Below are 21234 nucleotides of genomic sequence, written 5' to 3'. Positions count from 1 at the left end.
ACAAAGGTTTTTTCTGAAAAAATAATTCCACAAAGGTTTTTTCTGAAAAAATAATTCCACAAAGGTTTTTTTCTGGAAAAACGTTTCCACATATATTTTGTAAAAAATATTTTTGTCTTATAAAATTTCCACTTGAATATTCTGTTACATATTTCCAATTTCCTTTTTAAAAATTCGCCGTTCGTCTTGAGAAAACTGTATCGACAAGACTGTTTTCATGATTTCCACATGTTTTCCATGTAAAAATATTTACATAGTTTCCGCATAAAAAATTTCCACATCTTCCCACTGCAAATTTTAAAACATTTTGTATAAAAGTGTGGTCCTCTCTTTAAACTCACATCTTTTTGCGCAAAAGATGGCAGCCACTTTTTAGCAGTCACTTTTTTGCGAAATTGTGGCGATTTTAAGTAAGGGCAGCGGTATGGCACGAACCCGCATTTTTTAGACGAAAAGACGACAGCCACCTTTCTGCAACGACTTTTCGCATCCACTCTTTTGTGGCCACTTTCTTGAAATTTCCAAGGAGCGTTCCAGTCGTCACTCGGCAGGCACTTTTTCGTGGTCGCTGTTTAGCTACCAGTTTCTTGCGAGCGCATTTTTGCAACGACTATCTGAAACAACACTCGAAAATTTTAAATGGTGTCCACCCTTTAAAATCAGACAGTTGTGTTGTGCTTACAAGTCACCTCAATTATTTACTGGTTGATAGGTGTCTCTTCAGTTATATCTATTTTACCATCCAGCAACAATCCGTAGCAACAATCTGTACCAACAACCATTATCATCAATGCATTCTGTAATCTCGCGGAAAGCATAGCTGTATTCTATTTATACAAGTGGATTTTATTTCATTATTAATTGCTAACCCCCCAGGGAAGTGTATCGATTATTCTGTATTCTCTTCTAAAGCCATAAGCTTATTGTAGTTACAGTTAAATTCCTTACCTGTAACTGTACTTACAAAGTTCTTTGTTTCTTGTGTGTTGTTATATCGTTGATTACTATGACTTTGTCTTGTGAACCATGTACCAGCTCGGCCATTGTTCCCATATTCAAAACCTTTATCACTACGGTAGTTAAGAGTGAAGCTTTGTAATTTTGGTAGTCTGTTTACCTCTGTACGTTTTGTATGCACAACCTTTTGGTCCTGTTCCTGTCCATTGAATACTGTAATCATCTTTACCAAATTCGTCAGTCGATTCACAAAGCGTGCAACCTGTTTCTACAGTATTCGTACCATCGTCAATATAAACAAGAGTGTCGGAGTCGTAGGACACAATTTCATCACCTAATCTATCGAGCATATCGTACGGCCTCATTCTAGTATTGGAAGTGGTGAAAGTGGACACAAACAGGTTGGTACGATCTTAGACATAGTACTGATATGTAACTTGGATTACACAGGTCTGCGACATAAAAATCGTTCCAAATTTATCAAGTGGTTTTCATAGTGTTTTCAACACTGATTTCAGGGAAATTGGTGAAAAAATTCCATCACGTACAGTTATTTCACAAACGTCTTCTCTAGTTTTAGCTTTTTTCGATATTTCAGCACTCTAGTGAGTTTGAATTTTGGTTTTTAGGGTCTCCGTTAGCTGTTACTTAGCCATTTTTATGCTAGATGTACGCAAAATAAGAGTAATTAGGAGAAACCAGCAGTATTTTCATGTCAGTGCCTGTCTGCCGTGCTGCCCCTTCCCCCGCCATCACCGAGCAGTGAGCTTCTGCTGTTGTCCTTCAGTTCACAGTACCTCTTAACTCTGTGATGTTCACGTGTTGTTGTTGTTGTTGTTGTTGTTGCTTTAAACTAGTGACTGTTTCCTTGTGCTGTGAAGTTGTTCTATGGACAATGGCTACCAGACGATATATAAATTCGCCACATCGCTTGTGCTACATTTGTGGTAACTATACCGTTAAAAAGCAACAAAGAAACATTTCCGATTTTGTTGAAAAGGTATAGTTCGCCTATTTTTGTATAAAGTTAGGTGATCAAGATAAGCCTTGGACCCCACACAAAGTTTGTTCAGTGTGTGTTGAAGAACTGAGGCAGTGGTTTCAGCGTTAAAAAGCAGTCCGTACATTTTGGAATACCAATGGTTTGGAGGAGCCCAAAACTCAGTGATGACTGCTATTTTTGTTCTTGCAGTGCAAGAAGACAGAGATTGCTACGATTCTGGCACAACCGATCCCATTCTGTTCTCACAAACTGAACTGAACGATTTAGACCTAGGCCTTTCTAAAGAATCGGCAGACTTTTTAGGATCTAGATTGAAAGAGAAACATATATTGGCTCCAGGTAGATCCTTTTCTTGGTATCGATCGAGGGAAAAGGAGTTTGTATCTTTCTTCCCTCAAGGAGGTGACATGGTGTTTTGCAGTGATGTTCCCCCCTGGACTTATGGCACGTTTCAAAATAGAATATGCTCCTGATGAGTGGAGACTTTTTATTGATTCTTCAAAACAAAAAAGGCCTTAAAGCAGTACTTCCACACAACGGCAATAAGTACGCTGCTATACCAGTTGGACACTCGGTTTATTTAAAACAATGTTACGCAGGCATTGAACTGGCTTCAAGCAAACACTGCTATTCAGACCACAAATGGACATTACGTGGTGATTTAAAAGTGATTTCAATGCCGTTTGGTCAGCAAAGGGCTATACAAAGTTCCCTTGCTTTCTCTGTGAATAGGAAAGTAGAGATAGAAAGCAACACTACATTAAAAAAGGTATGCCCTTCAGAAAAACATTACAAGTAAGGGTTCAGAACGCTGATAGGAAAAGCCTTGTGGATAACAAAAAGGTGTTACTTCCACCACTTCACATTAAGTTGGGACTGATGAAATAATTTAAGACATTGCCAAAAGAAGGGGAATGCTTCAGATAGCTTTGTGGAGTTTCCTGGTTCATCCGAGGCAAAGCTAAAGGAAGGAATCTCTGTCGGACCAGACATTAGGAAACTAATGACAGATCCCAAGTTTGTGGACAAAATGGAAACATAAGAAAAAACAGCATGGACATCTTTTAAATTAGGTGTTACAGGTTTCCTATGAAACTCGAGAGATCCAAACTAAAAGACAATAGTCGCAGACATGCTCGACAACTTTAAGAAACTGGGCTGTAATGTGAGCATTAAAGTTCATTTTCTCCACTCGCATCTTGACTGCTTCACTGAAAACCTTGGTGATGTAAGTGAAGAGCAGGGCGAAGGTTCCACCAAGACACCCAAAAAATGGAAAGAATAGATCAAGGAAGATTGAACATCAACACGATAGCGGACTACTACTGGATGATAAAATGTGGTGATCCTCAACGAGCCCACAGCTGGAGAAGCAATAAGAGGAGCTTCGACAGAAAGCGAAAGCGTTATTATAATGACTTATGAGCTTAAAGAGAAGTGGAAGTCTGTGGGAAATCTAGTTTAGAACTTACTTTTAAATAAAATAAAATTTTATTGTTACTATACCCAGAAATACTCCTTTTTTTTGAGAAAACCTGATGTTACAGAAAAAAATTGGATTGCATTTTTGAAATTGGCGTTGAAAAGTACATCAGTTATCAAATTTCAAAAAATATTTTTTTCGGACCTGTTATTTCTTCGTTGATCAGTATGACGTTAATTGCCTCTCATTTATTTCGAGTAAGAGCTCGTACCATTGCTCAATGTTGTCTATAAATTCTGTTTGTGACTAGTTCTGTTCCTGGCCGAATTTTCTCCAGAGGGGATTGCATATTTTGGACACAGCCCGCTTGCCAGCGTTCGGTTCAGTATTGTTAATGTCGTGCGTGATGTCTTGCTTTCCCTCGATAATTCGACCGTATTCTTCGTTAGACTTCTGATTACCTTCCCAAGGACTAGTTTGACCTTCATGAAGGTCACTTACTTTCCCATTCAAAGTGCCACACCTCGTAAATTTCCTGTACTGTGCAGCCTTCTCGATGGCTTTGTTGAGCTCTATAGTTTCCAGAGTTCGTACAAATGCTCACTCATCGTCACTATGGTTGCAACTACTATCAGTCTTTTCTTCTACACTTTTCGAATGTAGAGCAAACGAAAGCTTTTCCTGCTCAACTGGAAGCACAGAGTGGTACAAGCCGTGAAGCACAAGCACTTTGCACTTAACGAAACGAAATCATTCGTCGTCATATTTTCTTGGCCTCAGTATCTGTACGGGATGACCAACATATAATCGTCGTAAAACATCCCTGTTGGTTATAGCCTGCCCGTGTCTATATCGCAGCTTCTTGCCTGAAACCTTGAATTTAGCAGCGTTTGTTCTTGTGCCGAAAAAGACATCTCTAGGATTCAGGGGTTATATGACATTTACGTTCTCTTTTGAATTATTCCACTTACAGCTCCATATTTCAGTACAGTTACAACCGGCGTACCCCAACTCTTGTGTAAGTTCTAAGAGATCCATGGTTTCATTGTTGACCGTTGTCGATAGTATCGGGCGAATAACACACTGGACAGCCGTGCCAGAAGCAATTGTGATACTGGTAAACTGTTTTTGTGTTTGCGTTCTAGCTGTCAACATTTGCGCCACATTTTGTAACTTCTCCAACGTTCAATGCATTTTGTACATTAGGAAACGAATTTAACCACACAATTTACTCTTCGCTGAACATTTCCTTCTTTTGATGTATGACTACAGCAATTGGGTTCAATGTATTCTGACCTGTAAATAGCCATACAAACACTAAAAATTATGTACTGGAAAGGATCAATGTTTCTAATATCCAGGAAATATCTCCTAAATTCAAGGCAGCTGCGGCGCAATATGTCGTCAGAACGAAATACTCTGAAAATTCCTTCTGGAAGTCAAACCCGTAATTTTCACCCACTTCCTGAGCGTGCCATTCTAAGAATGCTTTTCTAGCCTTACATATCACAATGTCAACACCATAGTACTTGTTTGCTGGAAGTCGCCCTACGTAATTTTGATTTGCTTATTGAAGAAGTGTGGAAAGTAACCTTTTTTCAGCTCTTTCAGACTGATTGTCTTGGAAAACCTCGCGAGATTTCCTAGGATACCATATTTACTGGGATCTAAGCCGTACTTCCGGTTTTTGTAATTCAGAAAACCGCCTGCGGCCTAGAATCGAGTGCAAAGTAAGCGGAACTTCTGAGAAATGTTGGTAGGTGCCGCCACAACTAACTTCTGCCGTCAAATATATGTAGCGCTACACAGGCATGCTTTGCAGGCAGAAAAGATAAATACTGGCGCCAAAACCTCTGCATCCGTAAATAAATTAAAAGAAAAGGTAGAAGAATGTAAACATTATGCCATGTATTCATTTGTGTTTGCTGCTGTCTCACTGAACTTCTGTCTGCCTAATAAACTACGAAGCTAGAGTGAGACAACAGCAAATGCGGAAGAATATACATATCATGTCATGTTTATATTCGTATTATTCTTATGCTGAATTGTGATAGACAGAAATGAACCTCAGCAACTGACTAGATTTTTAAATCTAAGATGACGTTGATTTCTGTGCAGAATGCAATGCACTAAAGAGGCGTCTGCAAAGATTTTCAAACGGAGAAAATTTTTCGCTAAACTCCAGTTCACAACATCTTCTCTCATACGCTGTCTATTATTTGGTTCTTGTTGGTCATTTCCAAACAAAGCAGCAGTGTAAGTAACAACAAATGGCAGTCCCTTGCCATTGTTTCCCATATGAGACAATTTCTCTTTTTCTTTTTTATTGTAAGCCACGGAAGCACGCACAAAAGCAAGCCATGCCGCAAGCGGGGACAGGTTGTAAACACTCATTGTCAGTATGCGACAAACAGTGCATGACACAGTACAATAATGCATTTTCAGCTTAGAGTGACTTAAACACCTATAACAAAGAGAACAGCACTAAACAGAGCAAAGCAAAATAAGCAATCTGTTCAAATCAGACGAAGCACGTGAAAAAGGAAGGGTACCTGTATAATGCCTGACACACAGCAATGAATGTTCAGACAACATTATTGCGTGGAGATAGCAGCGATTGCTTGTACATGATTACTTACTGATACTATAACTTTACAGTGGAGATTGCCCTGAAGATGACCCCATGTCAGGTTGAAACCGGTTGGCGACAAAATAATGTGGCTGTGAGTGTCGCTTTGATTAATTGACGTAGCAATGGCTACTTGATAAAGCTTAACTGTTAAGCCTACGACTCGGACCACACTACTGTAGCTGTATCGTCATCTATTCGGGTTCAATTGTGTCTCACGTTAGGGTGGTCAAAAACTTTTCTCTCCCCTTGAATTTAGAACCCCAAATTTCAGGTGCAGCTTAGATTCGGAATTTTTTTTTTTCATTGATTTAGTCTCATTCTTCGAGTGCGGCTTAGATTAGATTTGAGTGAATACGGTAAGGTTACTCTGAGCCTTAGGGAAGGTATTTTTAGCACTATAATCTTCAGTCCTTGGTAAATGATTTTGATCTTCATTCAGTTATTTACACAATACTGTAAAATAAAGTACACATCATAAGTCTTTGTATTGTGTGCTATACACGTATAGCCCCTGTTACTGTGTGACAGCAACCATTCGCAAAATTCATTGTTTTCTAAATTCGTATGTGTTTCCTTTGAAGTCGTGCACGGCCACAAAGTTTGGCGTGTGTATGCCTGTATCTTGTTCTGCTTCGAAATCGGAAAAGTAGTACCTCTCTTTGTAAGAGCATTTTTAAAATTTTTAGTGCCACTCCCATTGCGAGTATATTTATTATTGCAGTAACCACCACGTCTTTTTCTCCTTTGCATGTAGCATTTGTTTTCACTTACCTTCACACACCCCCCCTTGCCGTTGGTGGGGAGGCTTGCATGCCTCAGCGATACAGATAGCCGTACCGTAGGTGCAACCACAACGGAGGGGTATCTGTTGAGAGGCCAGACAAACGTGTGGTTCCTGAAGAGGGGCAGCAGCCTTTTCAGTAGTTGCAAGGGCAACAGTCTGGATGATTGACTGATCTGGCCTTGTAACAATAACCAAAACGGCCTTGCTGTGCTGGTACTGCGAACGGCTGAAAGCAAGGGGAAACTACAGCCGTAATTTTTCCCGAGGACATGCAGCTTTACTGTATGATTACATGATGATGGCGTCCTCTTGGGTAAAATATTCCGGAGGTAAAATAGTCCCCCATTCGGATCTCCGGGCGGGGACTACTCAAGAGGATGTCGTTATCAGGAGAAAGAAAACTGGCGTTCTACGGATCGGAGCGTGGAATGTCAGATCCCTTAATCGGGCAGGTAGGTTAGAAAATTTAAAAAGGGAAATGGATAGGTTGAAGTTAGATATAGTGGGAATTAGTGAAGTTCGGTGGCAGGAGGAACAAGACTTCTGATCAGGTGACTACAGGGTTATAAACACAAAATCAAATAGGGGTAATGCAGGAGTAGGTTCAATAATGAATAGGAAAATAGGAATGCGGGTAAGCTACTACAAACAGCATAGTGAACGCATTATTGTGGCCAAAATAGATACGAAGCCCACGCCTACTACAGTAGTACAAGTTTATATGCCAACTAGCTCTGCAGATGACGAAGAAATTGAAGAAATGTATGTTGAAATAAAAGAAATTATTCAGATTGTGAAGGGAGACGAAAATTTAATAGTCATGGGTGACTGGAATTCGAGTATAGGAAAAGGGAGAGAAGGAAACATAGTAGGTGAATATGGATTGGGGGACAGAAATGAAAGAGGAAGCCGCCTGGTAGAATTTTGCACAGAGCACAACATAATCATAACTAACACTTGGTTTAAGAATCATGAAAGAAGGTTGTATACATGGAAGAACCCTGGAGATACTAAAAGGTATCAGATAGATTATATAATGGTAAGACAGAGATTTAGGAACCAGGTTTTAAATTGTAAGACATTTCCAGGGGCAGATGTGGACTCTGACCACAATCTATTGGTTATGACCTGTAGATTAAAACTGAAGAAACTGCAAAAAGGTGGGAATTTAAGGAGATGGGACCTGGATAAACTAAAAGAACCAGAGGTTGTACAGAGATTCAGGGAGAGCATAAGGGAGCAATTGACAGGAATGGGGGAATTAAATACAGTAGAAGAAGAATGGGTAGCTTTGAGGGGTGAAGTAGTGACAGCAGCAGAGGATCAAGTAGGTAAAAAGACGAGGGCTAGTAGAAATCCTTGGGTAACAGAAGAAATATTGAATTTAATTGATGAAAGGAGAAAATATAAAAATGCAGTAAGTGAAACAGGCAAAAAGGAATACAAACGTCTCAAAAATGAGATCGACAGGAAGTGCAAAATGGCTAAGCAGGGATGGCTAGAGGACAAATGTAAGGATGTAGAGGCCTATCTCACTAGGGGTAAGATAGATACCGCCTACAGGAAAATTAAAGAGACCTTTGGAGATAAGAGAATGACTTGTATGAATATCAAGAGCTCAGATGGAAACCCAGTTCTAAGCAAAGAAGGGAAAGCAGAAAGGTGGAAGGAGTATATAGAGGGTCTATACAAGGGCGATGTTTTTGAAGACAATATTATGGAAATGGAAGAGGATGTAGATGAAGATGAAATGGGAGATATGATACTGCGTGAAGAGTTTGACAGAGCACTGAAAGACCTGAGTCGAAACAAGGCCCCCGGAGTAGACAATATTCCATTGGAACTACTGACGGCCGTGGGAGAGCCAGTCCAGACAAAACTCTACCATCTGGTGAGCAAGATGTATGAAACAGGCAAAATACCCTCAGACTTCAAAAAGAATATAATAATTCCAATCCCAAAGAAAGCAGGTGTTGACAGATGTGAGAATTACCGAACAATCAGTTTAATAAGCCACAGCTGCAAAATACTAACACGAATTCTTTAGAGACGAATGGAAAAACTAGTAGAAGCCGACCTCGGGGAAGATCAGTTTGGATTCAGTAGAAATACTGGAACACGTGAGGCAATACTGACCTTACGACTTATCTTAGAAGAAAGATTAAGGAAAGGCAAACCTACATTTCTAGCATTTGTAGACTTAGAGAAAGCTTTTGACAATGTTGACTGGAATACTCTCTTTCAAATTCTAAAGGTGGCAGGGGTAAAATACAGGGAGCGAAAGGCTATTTACAATTTGTATAGAAACCAGATGGCAGTTATAAGAGTCAAGGGACATGAAAGGGAAGCAGTGGTTGGGAAGGGAGTAAGACAGGGTTGTAGCCTCTCCCCGATGTTATTCAATCTGTATATTCAGCAAGCAGTAAAGGAAACAAAAGAAAAATTCAGAGTAGGTATTAAAATCCATGGAGAAGAAATAAAAACTTTGAGGTTCGCAGATGACATTGTAATTCTGTCAGAGACAGCAAAGGACTTGGAAGAGCAGTTGAACGGAATGGACGGTGTCTTGAAGGGAGGATATAAGATGAACATCAACAAAAGCAAAACGAGTATAATGGAATGTAGTCGAATTACGTCAGGTGATGTTGAGGGAATTAGATTAGGAAATGAGACACTTAAAGTAGTAGAGGAGTTTTGCTATTTGGGGAGCAAAATAACTGATGATGATCGAAGTAGAGAGGATATAAAATGTAGACTGGCAATGGCAAGGAAAGCGTTTCTCAAGAAGAGAAATTTGTTAACATCGAGTATAGATTTCAGTGTCAGGAAGTCATTTCTGAAAGTATTTGTATGGAGTGTAGCCATGTATGGAAGTGAAACATGGACGGTAAATAGTTTGGACAAGAAGAGAATAGAAGCTTTCGAAATGTGGTGCTACAGAAGAATGCTGAAGATTAGATGGGTAGATCACATAACTAATGAGGAGGTACTGAATAGGATTGAGGAGAAGAGGATTTTGTGGCACAACTTGACCAGAAGAAGGGATCGGTTGGTAGGACATGTTCTGAGGCATCAAGGGATCACCAATTTAGTATTGGAGGGCAGCGTGGAGGGTAAAAATCGTAGAGGGAGACCAAGAGATGAATACACTAAGCAGATTCAGAAGGATGTAGGTTGCAGTAGGTACTGGGAGATGAAAAAGCTTGCACAGGATAAAGTAGCATGGAGAGCTGCATCAAACAAGTCTCAGGACTGAAGACCACAACAACAACAACAACCTTCACACACTCATCAGCGCAATTTTGGCAATCAGAGAAGCCAGGGTTGTCTGCCGAGGCTGCTTCTGCGTTATTTTTTACACTTTTCGCACTTGAAAATCTTTTCACACAAATCTTTTCACACGCTCACTTGTGATTACCCATGCATTTTTTACCAAAACAGTACTGTAGTCTCGATAGTCAGTTCCCAATAATCCGAGCCCCTTTAATAAAAAAGAAAAAAATAGAGGTTGCAATGATCTACTTTCTTTTTTTCACAGACATGATAAATAATGAAAGGGAGAGTACAGCTCAGCACAAAGCAGACAACAATGCAGTCAACACCGACGGTTAGCTCGCTGCCCTGTTGCACGAACATCTGTCGTCAGTATGGCACGAAATACCCCGACTGCTGCCAGCTGCTACCGATCAAAACTGGGGAGTTCATACGATGCTGTAGTTCCCAGCACCTGTACTGTACAGTGCTGTGTCGTTTTGTTTGTTGACTGTGTGTTCTATTATTGTAGAATTTAAAAAAATCATAAGTGACGAAAATTTGTCTAATGAACAAATATATAACTGTGACGAAACTGGGCTAAATTTTAAAATGTTACCAGCGAGAACACTTGCTTCTTGAGAAGAAAAAAGTGCTCCTGGGCACAAAAAGAAAAGGAAAGAGGGGCTCACAGTTATGGCAGCTTCAAGTGCAACTGGAAACCACAAACTAGAACTAGTTGTGATTGGAAGTTTGCCAAGCCAAGAGGAGTCAAGAATGTATCCATCTCAGCTCTTCCGGTTGTCTATACACATCAGAATAATAATGCCTGGATGAATCAGGAAATCTTCAAGAACTGGTTTTTAACTCATTTGTACGTGACTGCACGAATTTTTTAAAAGGAAGGGGACTGCCATACAAAGCAATTTTGCTCACGGATAATGTGTCCTCATATCCGAGTACAGGAGAACTGCAGTGTGACGGTATCCGCGCCTTGTTTTTCCCACCAAACGTCACCTGTCTCATTCAGCCCACGGATCAGGGCGTTCTGGAATGTCCAAAACAAGTATCGACGGCGATTGCGATTGCTACAGTCAATGCTGCATTCCGAAGACAACAAAAGCATTGTAGGAGCTTTGAAGAAAGTGACTTTGAAGGACGTCATGTACTGGATTAGTGAATCTTGGAGCGAAATAGTCAGACACAATTTCTAAGTCGTGGAGGAAAATTCTACAGGAAAGTATGCCGGACACAGAAACTGAAAATTCAGCAGATGAGGACGATCAGCCACTGTGTAATTTAATCAGTGGATTGCCAGGGTGTGAAGAGGTGGCAGGAGGCGAGTGGAGGTGGTTAAGTCCGGACCAACAGTTGGAAGTGACAGACTCTTCTGTAATTGACACGGCTGACATTCCACGGCAGTGTGAGGGTGACGAGGCAGCGGCTGCACCGGTGATGAGTCACACGGATGGCTGCGCTGGCCTCGAGGCCGCGGTATGCTCCGTGGGACAGCAGCCTGAGGCGACACTGCCGCGAGCAAACGTCGCACACACTTCACTATTACTTGGCTAAATAAATAATTATTGTTGTTCTGCTAATGCAAATGCGTGTGTAAATACTTTCATTTTAATAAAGTTCAAATTTGAGTTGTATTACTTACAATATCATATTACAATATTTCTTTTTCCCATGTAAATTTCGATCGTCCGAGTTTTTGACAGTTCGAGGTGGTTCCGGTCCCATTTACCTCGAACTATCGAGACTCTACTGTGTGTCTTGCACTTTCTGCATTAAATCCTTAGCTGTTTACCTTTATGCTTTGGTCTTAAACACAAGGTGCACATTTTTCCTGTATCTTTTTTGCAGAAGTATTTGTCCTTGTGATTGCAGGATTCGTCACACATCTTGCAATAGACATTCTGCCTAAAAGAAACTCTTCATATTGTTGAAGCCATTGTGGTGGTCATTATTTAAGTACAAATAGTGTTGTTCCCTTTTCGCCGCCAGAGGAATGCATAACTGTGTTAAAATTAACAGCGGAAACAACTTTAATCTGAACATTCAAAAAAAGCTGCTGCATTGTCGATATCATCCAGACTGAAACCTTCTTCACAGTTCTATGAGTCTCGCTCACAACTCTTTTGCTAATCCTTCCTGCGGAGCTCTCCCTTTCCTAGTGTAGAGAGCGTCATTATCTGTCAGTTCATCGCACAAGTATGTTTCTAGTGATCATTGCTCGAGGACCGCACAGGCTATCGTTGTTGTTTATTTTGTTTATACTTCTCTTGCCAATTATATCTTTCGTAATATTTACTATTTTTGTTTCACTTTGAACCTCTACCTCCACCTATTTCGTAGACCTCAAAGTAAAATTTGGTGGTGTTTGTGTTTATATTTTCATTGGATCATTGGATGTTACTATTCTTTCAATCTGATCAAGTAGGTGTGAATCGTTGAATTTAAATTCCTTTTCGATGAAATTGATTGATTAAAATAGTTTTCAGCAACTATTTTCGTTTCATCTCATTGCTTGAAATCGGGCAGTTTTCTTACTGCATTTGTATAGCCTTTCTAACAGCTTTCATTAGTTACTCGGGATTACCTTTCTTAGAGTCTTTGATTGTAACGATATTAGCTGTCTGCCAAACGTTATTTCCTTAACAATACTGTACGATCACAGGATTGGGTCTCGAGCGGTAGCTTCTTTTCTTTCACTGAAGTGAACAGTTCTTTTTTGAACAGAAATATTTGGCCTAGTTTTCCTGTTTTCGTGGAGCCGCACCGTTATTTTTCTTCGAAAACCTCTGTAGAGAATTGAATGTGCCGAATTGCTTCCAAACGTTCCTTTTCTGAGTTCACCAAGTCCAGTAGGCCTTTCTTTGTATGTACTACAGAGTAACCTTTGACCCTACTTTTCCTTGCTATTTTTTTCAGTTCACGAGAAGTTTTCAGAGAAAAGTCTCCGTAGTTAAACAAACCACTATCATTTGCTGCTGAGGAAACTCATTCTATAGCTTCAACAAGTGCTGCTTTCTTCATTTTGTACAAACCTTTGATTGTGAAGTCTTATGCAAGGGCTCTTAATTCCTTAAGTTTTATTTTCTTTAACCTTCAAATTTTTTCTTCATTTGGCTCATCTAAGGACCACGCACCAGTTTCAGTGCCTCCTTCTTTGTTGTTCTTTCTTTTTCCTTTAGTATTCTTTCATCTTTTCACTACATATGCTTTTTCTATCCTGGGACCATTTTGACATGTCTTTTTCTCCCTCTTGCCTTGGAATCCTTCAATTTTTTACGCTTCCCTATTGAAAATCTCTTTATGTTTCATCTTTCTCACTCATGTTGTTTCTTTCCATATCTTTCCTAACTTCCTGAGTCCAGGCTATTGTTGACTTCTTGTCCCAAAGATATCTAAAAATCTGTTTGGTTAACCTCTTGCTGTTAATTTTGTGTGAGTGTCCAAAAAATAGCAATTGCCTCTTTTGTAGTGTTCCATTTTTTCAATGCTACGATAAACTTCTTCATTGCTTCTTGATTTCCATACCTCTGTATTTTTTGGTGGCCCAAATATTTTTCGAATTTCTTTCTAGGACTTCAGTTTTGTATAACTCGTAGTTCAGTACTAAACATTAATTTCCATAAAGAAACTCTGGTTTTTCTACTGTGTTGTAGTGCTGTGTCTTCAAATTTTTAGACAGGCATCTTTTGTTGCAGATATTCCTTGTTATTTCACAAGTGCAAATATTTAAATTTATTTACCATCTTTATCTGGCCAATATCTGTTGCTATGGATTCCAGAGCATTTTTTATATTTGTCATAAATTTTATTTGTCTAAGATATTCAACCTGCTTTGTTGGCTATTTCTTCTAAGAGACTGATTTGTATTCCAGCATTTGTTAGATTTTCAGAAAGAATGGCAAAATCATTCGCAAATGCTAAACAGTGAATTTCAATACCTTTGTTTTTAGTTCCCAGTCTGACTGGTGATAGCTTCTGCTCTTTCAGTTTTTGTTTCCACTCTCTTACTAGTTTTACTCTTTTCTCTAGTGCACAGTTAAGAGGAGTGGAGACAAGCCATTACCTTTCCTTCCACCTGTTTTTATGCCGAATGCCTTCGATATAGCACCCCGAAAATTTACTTTTGATGTGGTGTTTGCAAACGTTTCAACGAATAAGGTTTGCTAATTTAGGTTTGATGCCAGATTCTCTGTTCATTTATCAAGTGTTTCGCTATAAACCGAGTGAAATGCATTTTTAAAATACATAAATATTACAACTATATCTTTGGACTTTGTAAATCTATGACGAATTATGGACTGTAGGTTGAAAATCTGTTCTCAGCAAAATCTGCAGTTTCTAAAACTAGTCATACTCTACCAAATGGTTACCAAGTGTTGCTCCTTCCATGTTTAATAGTATTGTTGAAAATTTTGCTACACGTTATATATTTTTTTAATCCGTGTTTCTGCTAATTCAGTTTTCGTGACACTGTTTGTGCGCACGAACCGCTGCGAAGCATTCCCTGTTGTAATCTGTGGCACACTAAGAGAAGCAGGATGTGGCGGCGTTGTCAGCAGCTGCTCTCTTCCGTCAACAGATGTCGCCGAGGTTTGCGCCGTGTAAATTACTGCAGTACGTGTTCTGCTTTACTCATTACGGAAATGCATTGCGAGTGTAAGATTCTTTTACCACATTGATACAACAATGTGCCGAATTACGAGGACTATGAAACGCTGAAAGGCACACTTTAAAGGTTACAAGAATGTCAATGGCTGTGACGTTGACAATATCGAATTCTGTTAAATTCTTAAGGTTTATCGACGATAAAAATCACAGTAAACGTGAGACTTTAAAATTTATCCTTAAATATATTTGCAAAGTACGATTAAAAGCTTGTTAAACAAGCGAAGAAAACAGGACGTTTGAACAGCTGAAAAGTTAGTTCAACGAGTGGAAGACGAATCCGATATTAGAATACGAGGAGTATAAGAAAGGCGTCCAGCCTGTGACGGATAAACTGAATGCTTTAGAGAAAGAAGTTACTGGTGCTATAGCGAAAAATCGAGAGGTTGAAAGAGCTAGTTCCCTAGGAAGGGAATTATGACAATGTGTGTCCTATTCCGCCTACAACTGAGGAATAACCTTTTGAAAGTTTATTTGTGGATGATGATCCGATCACGCGAAAGACACGTAAGAGGCTTGAGCCCTCGTTGTAGCAAATTGAGGAAGAAGACCGGGAGGACATGAAGGCTGTTAGAAACTAAACAACACATTATGTTGGGCTGAAAGTACCAAAATGCTTGGGTGGTGTCGTCGTACAGTATTTGGCTTAAGATTTGACAGTCGAAAGCACTACATGGGCGGTTCCGAACTAACGTTTAACAATGACACTATTTCTGTCAAAGGTAGCAGTTTTCAGTGCCAGCAATGAATTCATGAAACTGCTAACCCGAAAAAAAGTAGCATTCGAAGACTACACACCTGATGACCGTGAAGCATATAAAACTATGCTGAAGGAAACTAATGCAATATTTCACCACTATGATCCAAATACGAATAAACTCAAGTCAAACCGCAGTGAAAAGTACATCATCATTATTCCGATGTAGCAGTCGTTTGTCTTGTGTAGTAATTCTAAATCAGTGGCCAGTCACCAGTCAATAGCAAAAGAACCTGTTGAGTATATAGAATTCATTCTAGAAACATCCCCCAGGCTGTGGCTAAGCCATGTCTCCGCAATATCCTTCTGCAAGGTTCGAAGGAGAGCTTCTGTGAAGTTTGGAAGGCAGGAGACGAGGTACTGGCGGAATTAAAGCTGTGGGGGTGGGTCGTGAGTCGTGCTTGGGTAGCTCAGTCGGTAGAGCACTTGCCCGCGAAAGGCATAGGTCCCGAGTTCGAGTCTCGGTCCGGCACACAATTTTAATCTGCCAGCAACTTTCTGTTGAGTATGTTTGGATGAATGACCTCAGATCTAATCGACTAGGTGATGGTGGTTCACGGTGAAGAGAACGCAGCTGGTAGGTCGCTGGGGTTTGCAGAAATGAAAGAACAGGGAAGCGGGCATGAAGTGTTCCGGATAAACCCGCAGTGTGACTAAACACCACGATGGACCCATCACATGCCTTTCATTGTGCCACCTGCGTGCAGGTACCGTTTTTAGCAAAGTGTTTATCGGTATGCCTGAACGTCCAACGTTTTATTTTAAAGTCTCGCTGTAAGGGGGATAGGCAGGCTGCTAGCTCAGGGTGTATACGACCCGGGAGATCCGCGAAAAACCCGGGAATTTTTTGATCTGTGAGGAAAGCGGGAATTGTTTAGAATTGCGGGAAGTTTTCGTTGTTTTAGTTTTCAGTTAAATTTTTGTCATTTTGATTGGTGAGAAACAATTCTCTCATCCTGCTACTGCAGAATAATACTGCAGCAACAAAACATGAACGACAGAAAAGAAACGAAAATAAAAGTTTAGTTGCGAAGGAAATGCGCCACATACAACAACAAAACACAGTGCTCATACAAGCTTCTGCCAACAGCAAAGTATGTCGAAGGCTTTAGGAACACTGTGCAGTGATCGATAACAGCAAATTGCCTCCGATGGGCGTGACGTGACGACTGTTTGAATTGGATTGCTTTGAGGAGTTGCGGGCTGCCTTTCGCGCATGCGCAGTTGAGTGGCGTGTGAGCGGTCCCAGCTCCCTGTTGTGGTTACAGAAGTGTGGCTGGGAGCCGCCCTTGGGAAATGCGGTGGACCCGGGGCTGGTGCAGAGAGCAGCCCGAGCTGTGGTGGGCGGGTGGGTCGCCTCCACGTGGCCTGTGTGTACCTTCAGCGGTTTTGCTGTCTCCTCCTCGTTTATTGCTCTCACGTTAAATTAAAGCAAAACGGATTTTTGTGACAGGGAGCTATCAACTGAGTTAAAATACGTTCGCATAATCAAGGAAGGCTGTATGTTAAGAGTTTCAGATTTTATTTCCACCTCTCTGACAGTCAAGAAGTAATCGCTTTGCAGAAGAATCAAGTTATTTTTCAAGGTTCGCTAAAGAGATTGGGCTTTTAATAATCTTTTCCGCTCAGGCAGTCAATTTATTTGAAACAAAGTGTTTAATTTCACACTATTGCCTAGTTTCAACTGTTCGCTGCGCATCAAGTGCACTTATGGCATCATAAAGAACTAAACATGATGTAATGCAGTACTGGTGCTGCAAAAAAATTAACATCGGAATCTCGACTTGGGAATGTGCGCTTTAAGGCGAATTGTGCATTTGAGTGTGGTGCACGAAATCCCGATGCTCTTGTTCCTTTCGTGACATAATGTAAGATCTGTCCGAGTTTTTTACACGTACGAACATGAGGGCCTCCTGCGTCATCCCGTAGCTGGGCAAGCGCGGTGACTCCTTCCACCTGGCGCTCTCTGTCAGCTGCTGACACGAACCTCATATTTCTAACAGGTCGCGGGAAAATACTGAGAATGGTGGTTTCAAAAACGTACAGCGTGAATTTCCTTTTACGCAAGATGAACTATGTGCGAGAATGTACGATGAATTTATTGAATCAAAGAGCGTTTGACTCTCATTTAAAAATCAACTCTTCGGTGACGAGCTATTTAGAGGAATTTAGAGTCCAGAAGATGAGACATTTGGGTTGTTACTAAAAGTTTTACAATCACGTTAGTGTGACGTGTATTAAAGTGTAAAACGCGCACAGATCATCAATATTGTATGTGCAGCCTTAGCTTCTCTTGCAGCTTATTAATCTTTGAGACCAATATTGTATGTGAACGCTGTGTATATTAATTTAAACCATGAGCTTTTATTATTTGTGTGTTGGCGCTACTTACGAGTGATGTTGCTGTTGGCTGACTACATCGCGTGTCGTGTGCTGTCATCAGCTGGCGAGATCACGTGACATGAGCTATGGCTGGCTTACAAAAGCTCTTCGCAATCTCGATTTCAATGCATCGGAAAGTAAGATGCGGTGTTTGAGGGAATCCGAATGTATACCCCCATAATAGGAACATATGCACGACATCAAAGGTCTTGGAAAACGTTTTTTTTCCGCTGAATTTAGTTTCCTAAAGTGCCGGGAATTCTACGTCGGTACAACAATCAAAGAAGTGATGAGTTTTACAGTGGGGAGGAAGAGCATATTGTCGCTTAACACGGAAAAAGTGTATTTTGGCCCGGGAGAAAGTCTATTTTTAACCGAGAAGCCGAGGAAAAATGCGTGAATTTTTTTTCCTTGTCCATGTACACGCCCTGTTAGGTTGTTGATGTACAGAAGATGTAATAATAAGTCGATAGTTCTACAACTCTACAACCAGCAGTATATTTATAATGTGCAGCTATTTTTATACGCAGGAGTGTCGCGATATTTTGTCCACCGACACACATTTTTTTTTCAAGATGTCGAGAGTCGGTATCAACATTTTAGTAAATATCGATCTATTGGATGCCACATTATTAAAAATATTCTGGTGTAGCGCCGACTACCTTCCCGCAGCCGAAGTGTGTCGATTGCGGGCGTGCGGCCATCAGAGAAGACGGCGGCAGCCCTTGCAGGCGAGCCAGCCGAGTACAGGGGGCAGCCCGGCCGACGCTCGGCCCTCCCTGCAGCTCCCGTGCGCCACGCCGCAGCCGCCTGCGTCTGCAGACACGGCTTCCGTCGGCTCAGCCTAACATTCGACCCGGTCTCTGCCTGAAGGCACGCGGTTGCTTCCTGACGGTGAAACACCTGGTCTCAGGTCGAAATTACAAACTACTCGCAATTGTACGTAGACGGAATACACTTTATTTAAATGCTTTGAGCACATACTGAAATGTGTCGGACATTCGCTGACAGGCGGTAGGGGGCGTCCCTTGTGAGGGTCGCCTGCCCTGGCCGCCCTCTGCCCTGGACGCGGTACAGTGTGTCCGTCAAGTCGTGCGCCCTCTCCGCTCCGCAGTGCTGTCCCGGCGACCCAGTCTGGCCACACAGCCTGGCGCCGCTCACTCCCAGCTCAGCGACTGCCCTGTCCAGAAAAACACGACATTACGGAGTAAATTGCACTAACACGGGAACAGGAATCAAATGTCGGCGTTCCCGTATCTCTTAGAAGTTTAAAAGCGGATGCCTGTTCGTGTGAATGCGTGTTCGTGTACAACTTCATCCACAATTGGCGCATACATTCCGTCCGATACGGTTTTTAAACAAAACATAGTGCAGCTGTACTGGACAATTTAAGCCTTTCCTTCGATGTGGTCTGGCCTGTGTTGCGATCTACGTTTTGTTAACAGACGAGGAAGTTGTATTTCTGTACTCAGAGATGCCATTAGTTACCTATGTTTTCTTCCCGAGTGTCGGAAGGGATTGCTCCACACACAAGTAACCGTTAGAGGTGTGTTTCTCTGAAGCTCAAAGATCGATTACCAGCAGGATGCTGAGGTCACAGGAGGTGACTCCTCAGAGTGAATTAGGAGAAAAAGTTAAAACAGCTGGTAATGAGATGGAGCGCACAAATTTTAACGGGAAGCGGCAGCAGATTTCGATAGTGGGATACTGGTATGTGTCTGTCATACGCTGGTTGATCTGTATCGTAGAGGGAAGATTTCTACATTTGTAACTCATGCCTAGGCAGAAGTGTATTGAGGGCTGCTGGAAGTTTCGCGTCTGTGATGGTTTCTTTCATTCGGTGTGTGTGTGTGTGTGTGTGTGTGTGTGTGTGTGTGTGTGTGTGTGTGTGTAGTAGTAGTGAGAGAGTGTCGATGTTTTGTGCAGGAGCCTCTCTCAACAGGAGAGAGGGAGGAGGCTGATAGAGGCGGCCAGGCAGGGCGCGGCGGAGCAGCTGCGCGAGTTACTGGCGGCGGGGGCGGACGTGCGGGCGAGGGAGGAGGGGTGGTTGGGGAGCAGGTGTACCGCCCTGCACCTGGCAGCAGGCAGGGGTCACGTGGCGGCGGCCAGCTGCCTCGTCGGCGCCGGCGCGGAGGTCGACGCCAGGACCATCGGGGGGCAGAGGACGCCCCTGCACTGGGCTGCAGGGAGTGGCCACGCTGGTGTGGTGCGGCTGCTGGTCGGCGCCTCTGCTGACCTCAACGCCAGGGATCGGTGGGGGCAGACGCCGCTGCACAGGGCGGCAGAGGAGGGCCACGCAGAGGCGGCGGCTGAGCTCCTCCTGGCGGGGGCGGACAGGGGGGCCCTGGATGACGAAGCTAGGACCCCTCTGGACGTCGCCAGGAAGAGGGGAAAGCAGGAGCTGGTGGATATGCTGACACAACGCTGACATACGGCATTCAGGAAGCACAAGCAGTTACACCATATGCGTTGGCCTTTCAAATAAAGAATACAAAAAATCAATCCTTTGTTCATTTATTTGTACATACCATTTTGTGCTGCATATGACAACTCTGGTAACACCGGGACAACGACGAGAGATACCTGTAAACTAACGTGAGGAGCCCTTCAGTCTGTAAAATACTTCACAATCAGTTTTTGCAAAAGCTGAGTAACAACTGATAAACACTGCACTATTACTAAGCACCACCTGTCTCTCTCAAGATAACGTCAGCACTCAATCTCTTTGAAGACACGAATGGCGCAATATTGTTGGTTGTCTACCACATCACGCAGCTGCACTAACGTTCGTTGTTCGGACCAGACCACTGCATTACCCCATTACTGGAAACTATATGCTGCTGGCGTGCGTGGTGCTATGTTACACCAGCATAAACTGCACCATACTCAGATTACTGGCACACAAGTCGCTCAGTCAGAATGTGTCTTCAGTTGCGATCTCACGCCGAGTTCACTTATGTATCTGCAGTACGCAAATACTTGCCGCCTTTAATTGCAGCCTCACATTGCCAGCAAGAGTTACACCACATACCAGGCAACACTGCACACGGAACGAGTCACACATCAGGCACATTCGTAGAGGTGACACTATGACGAAAAGTAAAATAAATAATATTCTGTACTTTGGCCCACTATTCGAGCAAGTGCTTCCAACTGCTGGTGAGATTCTAATGAGCGACTTGCTGTTACGTTAATTCAAATGTAGATCTGACTCTCGATGTAAATTACACACTTTCCCATACTGTCGCCATCTGTACATGAGCGTGTCGTTATTTCCTAACTTTCGTCACCTGAGTCTACGACGTTTAATAAAAATGACGGAACGAGCAGCGGGGATTTCAAAAACGAAACGCACTACGAC

The 21234-nt window shown here is 42.0% G+C and overlaps 1 protein-coding gene across 1 annotated transcript in view; it reads left to right on the top strand.

The window, feature by feature from the left end:
- LOC124553761 (poly [ADP-ribose] polymerase tankyrase-1-like) overlaps positions 1-20363 on the top strand; it is a 57921-nt gene extending 37558 nt beyond the window's left edge. The window contains exon 5 of the mRNA XM_047127697.1: positions 19800-20363. Within this exon, the coding sequence (XP_046983653.1) occupies positions 19800-20301 (502 nt within the window). The 3' untranslated portion in view covers positions 20302-20363. The remainder of the gene's footprint in view (positions 1-19799) is intronic.
- Positions 20364-21234: the final 871 nt, after the last annotated feature.

This window comes from Schistocerca americana, chromosome 11, assembly GCF_021461395.2.
Source record: "Schistocerca americana isolate TAMUIC-IGC-003095 chromosome 11, iqSchAmer2.1, whole genome shotgun sequence".
Taxonomy (NCBI): Eukaryota; Metazoa; Arthropoda; class Insecta; order Orthoptera; family Acrididae; genus Schistocerca; species Schistocerca americana.
Note: the sequence above shows the minus strand (reverse complement) of the source record. Positions and strands in the feature narration are given on the sequence as shown.